The sequence below is a fragment of the Corapipo altera genome, unplaced genomic scaffold, assembly GCF_003945725.1.
Source record: "Corapipo altera isolate COAL_440 unplaced genomic scaffold, ASM394572v1 57, whole genome shotgun sequence".
NCBI lineage: Eukaryota > Metazoa > Chordata > Aves > Passeriformes > Pipridae > Corapipo > Corapipo altera.
In genome coordinates this window covers 5,396,401-5,408,687 of record NW_020884905.1, presented here as the reverse complement: position 1 = coordinate 5,408,687, position 12,287 = coordinate 5,396,401, and the positions used below count along the sequence as shown (strand labels likewise).

At 37.5% G+C, this 12,287-nt stretch overlaps 1 protein-coding gene across 4 annotated transcripts in view; it reads left to right on the top strand.

The window, feature by feature from the left end:
• Positions 1-12,287, top strand: part of SH3GLB1 (SH3 domain containing GRB2 like, endophilin B1) — a 29,722-nt gene that overhangs the window by 7,357 nt on the left and 10,078 nt on the right. For 2 of the 4 annotated variants that reach the window (XM_027651612.1, XM_027651611.1), the window contains 4 exons: positions 4,768-4,909; positions 7,502-7,630; positions 9,270-9,403; positions 9,785-9,877. In XM_027651612.1, the coding sequence (XP_027507413.1) occupies positions 4,873-4,909; positions 7,502-7,630; positions 9,270-9,403; positions 9,785-9,877 (393 nt within the window). In that variant the 5' untranslated portion in view covers positions 4,768-4,872. Of the gene's footprint in view, positions 1-340; positions 439-4,767; positions 4,910-7,501; positions 7,631-9,269; positions 9,404-9,784; positions 9,878-11,213; positions 11,301-12,287 lie in introns of those variants that run through there. The other 2 variants (XM_027651614.1, XM_027651613.1) reach the window with 2 other exon arrangements.

The following is a 12,287-nucleotide window of genomic DNA, read 5'->3' as shown; positions in this document are numbered from 1 at the left end:
GCTCCGCCGGGCGGCCCCAGCCGGAGACGGGGCCGAGGCCGCGGGTGTCTCCGCGGGGCCACCGCCGCTTGTCCCGGCGCGGGGCGCTGGGCTCCGCTCCGGGGCCGGGAGGGGCCGGGCTGGCTGCCGGGCCCGCCGCGGGCTCCCGGCTCGGGGCAGCGCCAGGCCCGGCTGCACCGGAGGGGGCGAGGCCGGAGCTGTGGCCGGGCCGGCCGGCGATGGGCGGCTCTGAGCGGCCTCCTCGGGCCGGTCCTCCGGCCGCGGGCGGGGCAGGCCCGGGGTTCTCCGGGCGGGCCGCGCAACAGCAGCCTCGGGGGGCTGAAACTGCCCAAGGTCAGACCGGCAAGAGGGGAGAAGGCGTCAGGGTTGGGAGGACGGAGTACGCAGACATCAGCTGCCGCGAGACACGGCCGGACTTTGTGCGTGCAAAGGACAAAGGTGTGTCTCGCCTGAAATAAGCTGCGGGTTTTACTGTCTGCTAGAAACGTATCCATGCCGCTGCCTGATCCGTAAAAGTCGAGCTCTGATGCTGCACATGAAAGCCTGGTATGAGTCTGCTTGGGCGTTTTGTTTTGTTAGAGCTTTAGTATCGTTTTTAGGTTTGTTTGATAGCGCATTGTTTCCGGATCGGTCTTCCCCTTTCTTCACGGTAAGGGCACTATAATTGGCTTTTGTTCCTCAGCGCTTGTCTTGAGCCATAATCCCTTTTCTTTATATAATCAAACTTGAACAGATTTCCTGTAGGGAGGTGGACATCCAAGCAGTGTATAGTAATCCACTTTGGTGTCTCATGAGTTCTCGCTGGGTCACAGTCAGGTTTGGAGCATGATTAACGTTATCTCGTCTGATCGGTCTGATGTATTGCTCTAAACCTCAATATTCAAGGAAAACCAATGATCAGCAGCACAGCAGAGCTCTGAAAATGCAAACTCTTCAAAAAATGTTGTTCAAATTTAAATGAACTTAAAGCAATCATTGTAGCTTCTCTTTGTGATAGAGGTATTTCCATGCTTCCCCCCTACCCCGGCTTCTTCCAGGTTCACATGTATCCCAGACCGACTCTTCCTTTCCAGCCTCCACTTTCCCTTTTCTTGTTGGACAATTTAAAAAAAGGAGATGGAGTTTCACCCTTCACTGTAAGATCTTGTGATGGGACCTTGTGATTTCATCATTTTATCTTGGCTTTTTCCGTTCAAATCAACCGACTACTTTAATGTAGATTTTTGCAGTCTGTCATGGTTTAAAGGTGCATATTCCATTATGCTCTGTCAGTATTGTTGGTTTACATCTGAGTATTAGTTTTCTGCGTAACCTAAATGAAAATTCAGTGGATATGTGGAAGCAATAATTTTGCTCTACCAGCTGCCACTTCTCCCTAAACCAAGAAATTTAACGAAGCCATTGAGAGGGAGAAACAAATCCCTAAGGTGTTCTTATGGTCTGAGTAACTCATATTCTGTGCACTACTGTTGCTTCCCCTATTGTTTTGGGGGTTTTGTGGGGTTTTTTGTTTGGTTGGTTGTTTTTTTAAAATACTATGTAGGGCCTATAGATATTATGAACAGGTAATAATTTTGTAAATTTTAAAAAATATCATATGGATCCAGATTTTGAATTCTCCAGTAAAAATTAACAGTTCTGTATGTTTAGTGCAACTCTTACATTGAGGCACTGACACTAGTCACTTTGGGATATTGGAAACAACCCCCCCACCAAACCCTGTGAAACAGTTCAGCAGCGTAAAGTGGCATGTAGGAAAATCACTTAAAATTTCCATTTCAACTTAGAAGACTTGTAAGTGTTTGCAAGGGAATGGCTTGCAAGTGTTTCACAGGTGTATCGGACTCTTTTACAAGGGGGTTGGGACTGTTTTACCCGTAATCAATGATACTCATGTTCCAAGAAACCTGTTCCTTCTGTGGATGAGATTATACTGTGTTCAGATTGCCACATTCTAGTTAGTAATCTGCAGAAAAATCATTTTCAATGGCCATTTTCAATCAAAGCCTACCCTTCCTTCTGGCAGGCAGATGATGCTTGAAGAAGTTGTTCTCAGTCTGTTTTGCAGTAGTTGCAGTTTGTGGAACAAAGTAGCAAATGGTTATAGTTAGTGGTATTTGAGGTGAAATAAGTACTGCCATTGAGTGTTGCAATAGGAATGCGAGTTCTTCCTCATGCCCGGCTGGGTAATTGACAGGATGCCTGTGCAGCAGATACAAGGACTCCCTGAAACAACATCTCAGCCTTGGCCATATTGATCTTCATCACTGGTCTACTCTGGCCTCCAATCGGAGCTCTGGAGACACACCATCTATAACGCTGCTGCTTCCTTTGAGAACGCACGCAGGATCACTCTAGAGGAGAAAAGACAACGCGGAAAGAATCGTGTCTTGCAGAATATACCACCCAAGGAGGTTTTCTGCTGTGCCTTTTGCAACTGGACGTGTCTCTCTCGCATTGGCCTCTTTAGCTACCAGCACACTTGTAGCAAACGGGGGTAGAGCCCTTCCCAAATCCTCGTTTGCAAAGCCTAGCCATGATGATGATGTGCAGCAGTTGGGAGTGAGTTGGGCTTTTGCTCTTTGGTAGCAGAAGCACTTTTATTGTCCATGACTTCAGGTGAAAGTTAGAGGCTTGTCTTAATGTAATTTCTCCTTCTAGTGATTTTGCAATGTGGACTTGAAGTGGTGATGGGGCTGTGATAACTCAGTTATGTACAAACCAGTACAATTTCCATGTGCGTGAACTGTCACTGTCAGGCAGCTTGTGTGTATATTTTGAATTTAATACAGACGGATGTATATGGTCTAGATGGCTTACTGATATGATTTGTTCCAGCAAGTGCTTACATTAGGTATCTCTTTGTGACCTGTTTTAAGCTTTAGTAACAAGAAAATTAAAACTTTTAGAACTCCAATCAAAGTAGAAAATAATTAGTCTTTGCCTGTTTTGGGATGATTTTTCTAAGCAGAAGAAAAATTCTTGATTTGTAGGACCACCTTCCTCATTCTTATCCTCAAGAGATGCAGTAATATCTGAAAAAGGACATAAATCAGAAAGACCAGTTCAGATTTAGGTTTTGGAGTAAGTGAGATGGGAAATCAGTGTGACAGCATTGTTGCGTTACACTGATGCCAGAAACAATGCTTCTGTCAAACTGCTATTGAACACACTGCTTGGTATTGCCAAAATTAGGCTTTTCCTTGAAGTGTATATGTGAAATCTAACATTGTGGTCTTCACTAAGCAATCTTCACACTGCTGAGAAGATTTATGGAAATATTAATAGGAAAGCCCATTTTATATACAAATATTCTTCTCTGTAATTAGTAAAAATTAATTCCAAAACCATTTTTACTGTATTATAATGAATCTATATGTAGTTTTTGAGAAAAACCTACAGTTCCTGACATATTTTTGAAAGCCTTTTAAACAGTAGTAGTAATACATTAATGAATAAATTCCATTCTTCCCTATACTGCAGCTGAATTTTCTCACAAATGCAGTTTGCTTTTATGTGGAACTGCAAATACCACAACATTTATCTAGAATTTAGATGTGCATACTGTCGAAGTTGGGTTTATTCTACATGTGATGGAAATTCAAATGAACTTAGGCAGTGCAATTTACTTGTATTGTATTGTTTCTTCCTGCCCACCAAAGAACTTGTTAAGAATGAAGTTTGACAGTCAGAATGCTTCCAGTCCTGTTATGTTCTTAATTGGTAAGCTTGTTAGAGACTTAATCATAAGCCAAATTCTCCTGAAAATGCCTGACTTTGAACAACAGGCTGTCAAGTGATGAGATCATCATCATCATGAGGAACTCCTGCTCTGAAGGGAGGCAGGCTAAACCCTCAGTTCCGGTTTTGCTTGGTTCCCTGCTGTGAAACATGGAGCTTCCCCCTCTCCCAGAGAACATTGATTGAAGTCCAAACTGTTCATGGATTAATAAGACTTGGCTTGAATTTTGTATGAAGTGAAATGAATTGCCTGATGTGTTTATTTAGCTAAACAGAGTTAGATTGTATTTCATTGTCACTGAAATCACAGCTTGGACGAGAACAGCAGAGGTCATCTTACTGGTAACAGGATCAGTTATATCTAAACAGTTTATCAAACACTGGTTTGTCCTATTCTAAAAAGCAAAACACCTCCCACTCAGAGATATTTATTTCACAACTTCCCAAGGAAGTTTCTTTTAGCTTTTAATCCTTGTCTTTAGAAGCTTTCTCTAATGTCTAATTTTAATTTAAATCTTGATGCTGAAGTTTAAACTCACTATTTTTGTGACAGGACATCTTTTTCAATACACCCAAGGTAGCTGCAGTGGGAGTCTGTTTTGTCTTCAGGTTTTACTGTGGAAGAGTTGCCAAACAATTACAAAATATACAAGACTGAAGTAATCTTTTAATTTTCTTCATTACCTCTGGTCTTTCATTTTGGCTTATGTTTTAAAGCACATGGCAAAATTGGACAAAATGAGAACTCTCACTACCATGTTGAGCAGAGGATTTCTTCATAATGTAAATTACCTTCCTCATCTTGATCTAACATTCTCCCACCCTTTTTTTTTTCCAGATAGTGAAGGTGTGTTGATGAACTTAACAACTTCCAAATTTGCTGTTAGATTTTTATTGATGACTGGGTAATGAATGGTTAGATCTTTTAAAACATGATCTTCAAACTAATATAAGTGACTGTTTTCAATTTGTCCTGGAAAATTATTTCCATGAACTAACAATATATTCAACCTCACTAACTTGCAGTTCACGGAAGAAAAGCTTGGTCAGGCAGAGAAGACTGAACTGGATGCTCACCTGGAGAACCTTCTCAGCAAAGCAGAATGCACTAAATTGTGGACAGAAAAAATAATGAAACAAACAGAAGTATTATTGCAGCCAAATCCAAGTAAGGAGACCTTCAGGTTTTTGTTTTCAACTTTTGAGCGAATAGATTTGGTGATGTAAATGTTTATTGCAATAACTGTTGCTGAAGTTATGACTAATGTAATGACTAAATGTAGCAGTTTTAAATTTTTAAGTGTTATGGTGTTATGGAAAGCACATTTTGAAGAGCTACTGAGAATCAGAGACACTCTACCAATTGGTGGTATGTCCTTAACCCTTCAAATGGGAAAAACTTTAGACGGCTCTTTAAACTGTAGCATTGGTTCCATACTCTGGTCAGTCTCAGGCTGACAGGTTTTTTTAATTGTTTCCTGTTTAATTGAATTTCCCACTCTAATTCCAGGTATCTTGGGTAGCTCTAAGAACTCTGAAGTTCCTCATGGGGTAGATACGATGACTCAAGAAACTACATTACTAATTCTTTACTTTAAACTCTCTGCACAGTACAATTCAGCCTGAAGCAGGCAACACGAACTGAAATACCTGTCTTTAACAATTCCATTACTAAAGAATGTTTAGATTGATGCACCCTGCTTAGGCAATATAAAAAAATGTCAAATATGATTTCTTCACTGTTGAGTCTCTTACTGTAATAGTAACAGAAAAAAACTTGGGTAGAGGAAATGTAGTTTTGTGGTGTGTTAATTTTGTTTCTAAAATTGCTGCTGTGTGTAGTAATGTTGATGAGGTGTTTTAGACTCATCCTACAGTTGCGCTAGAGTTGGGAGCTGTAGGAATTTGCTTAGTGTATAGATCTAGATTTCAAGTCAAGACCTGGTCTCTAGTCACTGGGTGAACTACTGTACTGAAAAAATCTAAACCTCCTTTAGGTTTGATCTCATGATAAAATTATAATGCTGCTACTACCTCTGCACTGAAAACATAAATATTCTTATAGTGACATACTGAGCTAGGATTTATTAGTAAAGGTAAATCATACACTGCTAGCACTTGTCTAATGCCAAGTAGATAAATTCTTTGTAATGTTGATATTTGAAGTATTACTTTGGAAATCTGTTGCATCTTTTAGTTCCATAAAAACAGTATTTAAAAACCAACCAACTAATCCTGTGGGAAGAATGCAGGTACAACTTGCAGAATATTCTAACTCAAATTTTTACTTTTGTCTAGGCCAGAGGAAATAGTTGTCTTTTTCATTCGATTCAGTACTTGCAATATCTATTGGACTTGTTCAGAAAATTGTAAGCTTAGAATATTGAAGCACTAACTGGTGGCTAGTGGAACGGTGCGAAGAAGTTTCAGTGGAAGGCTAATATATGGTAGTATCTCAGTTATGCTGACCAGTCTATTTTCTGATGGCTAAAAAAACTCAGTGCTAAGCAGTAGTCTTCGTCTGTGAATGTAACTTCAGCTGTTTGGTGGCCTATTGGGGAGAAGGATCACATGCTGCAGAGCTGCTTTTGGTGGTTGTTCAATGGAGTGACCCTGTCTAGGGGATGAAAAATCACTTTCAGTCCCATTTTTAATTGTACCTTTTAAGTCAGACCCATGTAATATTCCAATAATTTTAGATCACTTTTCGGTTCTTTTGTGATTTAGGGAAAAATAAATTTCATGGTTTGAGTAAAGAAAATAAATAATTTTTTTTATTTTTGGTTCACCCTTGGTGCCAGAGAATGCACTGGTACCCATGTTTGTCTGTGTCAGGTTAATTTTTGTGACCTTCACGAGAGAGTAGTTATTTATTCCAGTGCTGTTGAAAGTTGTCTAACAAGTATTATTTTGGTTGTGTCAGAATGGCAGGTTTGTTCATTGGAAAGCTTCTTTGTGGTTGTCTGTACTCTTGCAGGCTGAAATTAGTTCATACCAACTGTATAAATAAAGCCAGCTGGATGGGAAATCAAAGCAATTGGTCAGAGAAATCAAGTATTGTATCTGAGGAGTTTGATTTTGTAGTTAACAGGATCCCTGTTCATGTGTGTGAGGTTTTTTTCACCTAAGAAGGGCACAGTGGCTTAATATTATGATAAATGGATATTCATGTTCATATAGTCTCAACAAGTTTTTCTGATAATTTTATTGCTCAAACTAAGAAAAGATAGGAATGAAACACTTTCTTACAGCTTTGAGAGTTTCTTCCAGAGTGTTTCAAGGGAGCAGGGGAAGTGGGGAAGAGTCTATAATTTCCAGGGCTGTCAAACTTTCAGAACATCTTAATAGGGAACCTGCAGTAGTTGTTGAACTTAATTCCTACTCTGCTGATTCTAGTGAACAATTTTGGCAATTTTTTTTTCTGAAGGGGGAACAAAAGACTGTTTTTTTAAGGAGAAACATTCTGTTATACTCTCACAATTAAGACTTCTGATCAAAAAAAGCTGAAAAGGGAGAGGAAAAGTATAATTTTTCACTTTCACAGATGTCTCTAGGAAACACTTGAACGTAGTGTGGCAAACATGGAACACAGTTGGTTTCCAAGAACAATCTTCAGCTTAACATTGTTCACTTAATGTTGAGTTTAATGGCTGGATTTTCAAATTTGTTTTGTGTATTTCTTTTTTTTTTTCATTTTTTTGTTTCTCTTTCTAACTTGTGCTTTAAATGGCAGTAATTATTTAAAATAAATGTTTCTTAGATGCCAGAATAGAAGAATTTGTCTATGAGAAGCTGGATCGCAAAGCACCAAGTCGCATGAATAATCCAGAGTTACTAGGCCAGTATATGATTGATGCTGGGAATGAATTTGGCCCAGGAACAGCCTATGGTAAGTAGAAGCAGAAAAAGCACAGATATAATTTTTTTTTAAACAATATAAAGTGATATTTCTTGTCTTCCTCTAGATAAAACAGTTCAATGACATTTGTAACAGTTTGAGATAACTTGCTGTGTATCTTTGAGCATTAGGAGATCAATGATGATGTTTCTATCCAAATCTAAAAATTGAACCTGCTGTTGGAATGGTATCCATTTTTGTGGATGGATAATTTTCTTACCAGAACAAATGATTCTGGAATTTAATTTCTTTGTTAAAGGAACACATTTGCACATCTGACAATATTTATCCATTTTACTTGTGCTGTGGAGTGAAAATGTTATCTGACATTAACTTCTGGAGTAAGAAGCCTCTCTTAAGTGTGCAGGATTCCTGGTTTTCTTAATATATGATAAGAGTGTAGAACACAGCCTAAATTTTTTCCTTCTCCAGTAAACTTATATATCTATGACAGGAGGGTTGGAGGTGTTATATCTAATATTTTTACATTGCCACTAATTATACAGTCTAATTCTAGTGTTTTCTACAACTTTTAAAATTCCTGATAACTGTAGCTGTTAATTTAACTTAAGCAACTGGAAAACGTAGGTGTCTGTATATATAATAGTCTGCAAAGTTTGATGGTTCACTCTCTTCAGTTACTTTCTTCAAAATTACAGTGGGAGGGAAAACTTTTCTTCTGTGAAGAATGAGTCCTTTATTTCTAAATAATGATTTTCCTTTTGAAATGAAGGAAAGTGCCATTAAAAAAAAAGTAAATGTTTTGTAGAAGTCTTATGGGTACAAAATCAATAATGGCAGGCTTTGTTCCTCTTACTTCCACATGATTTTGTGTATCTGTGGCCTTCCTTCTGACCATCAGCCTCAAGTCTTGCTTTTTAACATCAAATAGAGTTGTACTTAGAGGCACACTGTCCCTTAAGTTGCAGAATTTTTTGAATTCAGGCAAATAACATAATCTGTTAGCATGAAGATAGATACGCTGTTGGGTTTCATGCAGTGTCATAAAGTATTTTAGTTCTCTGAAAACTTAGTGTCCTAAGCCATGTCATCCTATTGAAATTACTCTTGATACACCATCTTCAGTTTCAATACCTAACTTGCAAACAAACTTCAAAGTATTGTTCACTTATTATACAAATGTATATTTAGAAGGTGGAGCAGATGGGGACAAGGAGAAGTACATAATTTTACAATAGCTAAATAAGTATTTTCCTTGCTACCAGCTACTCTTGACTTCAACAAAAATGTTGTCTGGGGGAAGGAAGTTGTTGGATTAAAATAAGTAGGTATGATACCTGGTTCTGAAATAGGTGTTCAGTATGGAGTTACAATGGTGTCACTTCTACAATGCTGTATCTGTTCTCATTGAAATCTTGCCTTGATCTGTGATTGTCCTTAGTAAAAATGGTTTGGCTTGGTGTTTGGGTGGTTGTTTAGGGTTTTGTTTGTTTGTTTTTATGGGGGTTTTTTTTGGTACCTGATTTGGTTTTCTTTTGAAAGCCCTTGTCATGGCATTGGATTATCTTTCAAAGTGCTGGCCTAAACTTTCCTGACTGTATCAACCTGTTGTATTAACCACCTGCCTGAATCACTATGAAATTAAAATATTCTTTTTTTTCCTTTGCAGGAAATGCACTCATTAAATGTGGAGAAACACAAAAGCGAATTGGGACAGCAGACAGGGAACTAATTCAAACTTCTGCTATAAACTTTCTCACTCCCCTAAGAAACTTTATTGAAGGGGACTACAAAACTATTACTGTAAGTTGAACTGTACATTCTTCAGCATTTCACTCCAGTTGTAACTGTCAGTCTTCAAAATGTAGGAGTTGATAATGGTGTTTTATTGCTTTCCTCAAGCTAATGCAGAAAAACTTGAGTAAAATTTATGCCTTTGGTGTATTTTCTTTGCTTTTGCCCTGGTAAAATCAAAATAATTATGAAAACTCGCATGTGGTAATTGTTCTATTGAAAGTATGTATATCTAGTATGAAACATGAGAATAGTTAGGATCTAATTCTCTCTCTTCAGCTGAAGAACCTTTTTGTATGTGATACTTCATTAAAAAAATGTCAAAGTAGACAGGCTTTTGCTTGTCAGTATGTGTACCTGTTCTCACAAACTAACCTAACTGACTTCCAGAAAGAACGTAAACTCTTACAAAATAAGAGACTGGATTTGGATGCTGCAAAAACCAGACTGAAGAAGGCAAAAGTTGCAGAAGCTCGAGCTGCAGTAAGTAGAGGTTTTTTTAAACTTGTCCATAACTTTAAAACTTATTGATTTATATTTATCAACTTGACTTCTTGGTTATGTTTCCAGTCCTAGCTTCTTACCCTCGTTATTTTTCTAGATACTTTTGTAAGAAATGCCTCAGTGGAACACAAGGAAATAAAAGTGAATTACTGATCAAGGTCTTTAAAAGTCTTCTACTTTTGAATATTCCATCAGGTTGAACTTACTACTTCTATACTAGATGAATCTATACTGCCAAAAATGACTTGCTTCAGTCTGTCAATATGGGTGTAAATATAAATACTTGAATCTCTGCAAATGTTGGAGCATATGTATAACTACTTTCAACTGATGAACCCACCTGTACTTAACTTCTATATGAAAAATATTTGTGGTTTTGCTCTTTACATATTGCTTTCACACCACCAAACAGAGGTGAGACTCTTAAACTCACATCACTTAACCATTCTTGTTCCCTCAAGAAATGCTTGTTCAAGGAAATTAAATTGAAAAAAAAATTACTGCTTTTTAAACTCTTAAAATGCCTCTAAACCTTGCTTTCTAAAGCAATGAAAAGACCACAAGGAAATTGTTCCTCTTGAGCTTTGTATTAAAATAATATATATATTATACTTGAGTTTTAGTGCAATCATCCAGAGCTTAGTAAAAGTTTGCTGCTGCTAGTACTTGACCACTCCCAAGTATCATATAACAAGTAATTTGCAGTTTTATGCACAAATAATTTAGTGCTGGTAGAGCATGAAACTCTAAGCCTCTTCACTACTTTGTCTATGCTTTTAATTTTAATTACCTTTTGACAGCACTATGCATGTTTAATAAGTATCAGATTGTAGAATTCCAGGAGAAATAACAAAATTGCACCTCTGCTTTATCTGCTGCTATATAGAAATGAGAATTAACCTGGATATGGATGTGAGGTAAATGGTTCTTATTTTGCTGGCTCACTTATTTGTAAAGAAAAGACCTAATAAACAAGTCTGGACTGATAGGTTAGCAAAGTGTATAGAGTTATGATGACAGCTTATGTTTTACTATTTTGTTAGACAGGATAAAGTGATAAATTACATTTACATGTTATTATTTTTTCCCTGTTCTAAAAATACATAATATTTGAAAATTACTTCTCCCATGCTTACTGTACAACTGAAATAGCTTAGATCAGTGTTTAAAATAGAAATCTAAACTATTTTATGTATCCATATGCGGTTCACAGTCTTGGTTAGCTTAAACTTGCAGTGCTTTGTGGCAATAATCTATTCACCTGCTCTATTCACAGTGTTGTAATTTGCTTTTGTCTTTTATCTATACATTTAAGCAACTAAACACCTCTCAACCTGAAGAGAATAACATTATGGTAAATGTCTCTTACGTGCTCAACTTGCTGCATGTAAAATGGCTAAAGGTTTGTTGGCCTCCTGTGTTCATTCATTTCCCTGTCAAATGTTTCCTCTTGCTATCCAGCTTGTTTTGGTCTTGTTTAGGTGTTTTCCATTTTAAAATGGATTGGTACAGTGCACTAGATGCACTTAAGTCAGTACAGCATTGGGTGTTGTTTTTATCAGATTACTTCTGATAATCTGAAATATTCAGTATATTATATTCTAATTTCTATGAAAGTAAACTTAAGATACAGAGGTGATTTTTCACTTCTGAAATTATTTTCACCCGTTGGAGGGAAAGGAATGATTTAATTTTCCTATCTTTTTAATGTGAGTACAAGTGGATTATGTGAAATAGAGAGAAATATGTAGAAATTACTCCTTTCAAGCAATGTGTTGCAAATAACTGCAACTGAATAATGGTCACAGAAATTAGTGGCTTAACTTAGAGTACAATATATCCTAAACTTGTTGAGAGGACTCATTAGTGCAGCTAATTTTAGCACCATAATTGTGAAAGCAGAAAAGAAAGGTGTTAATTATGTACAGCATAGACTGTGCTGTCCAGCCTGTCCTGGTTTGGGTCTTGGATCTGCACAGCATATTGGGTCTCATCTCCATTAGTATTCCAGATATCTCAGTTGTGATCAGATAAAAGAGCAAATAAAATTGTTTGTTACAGTTTTCTTCTGCAACCTCTATACACATTTCTTCCTACCAAACTCCTGATTGTGTCGTCATCTTAAAACTGCAGAAGATGAAGGTTAAAGGAAAACCACATTGCAAGAGGGAATTGGAAGAGCAAGCTGAAGTAATTAACTTTTAGAGTAAATCCTTTGTAGTTCTATGATATTACTGTACAGCTTGCTATTACTTTATTACTCAGTTTGAGATACCTCTGTAGCATTTTTAATTAAATTTAGGTTTCAATAAAAGTGCTTGTGAAATAGAAAACTGGTAATGAAATTAGCAAGAGAAAGCATTTACCTGTTTCAGTGTAAAAGTGAGAA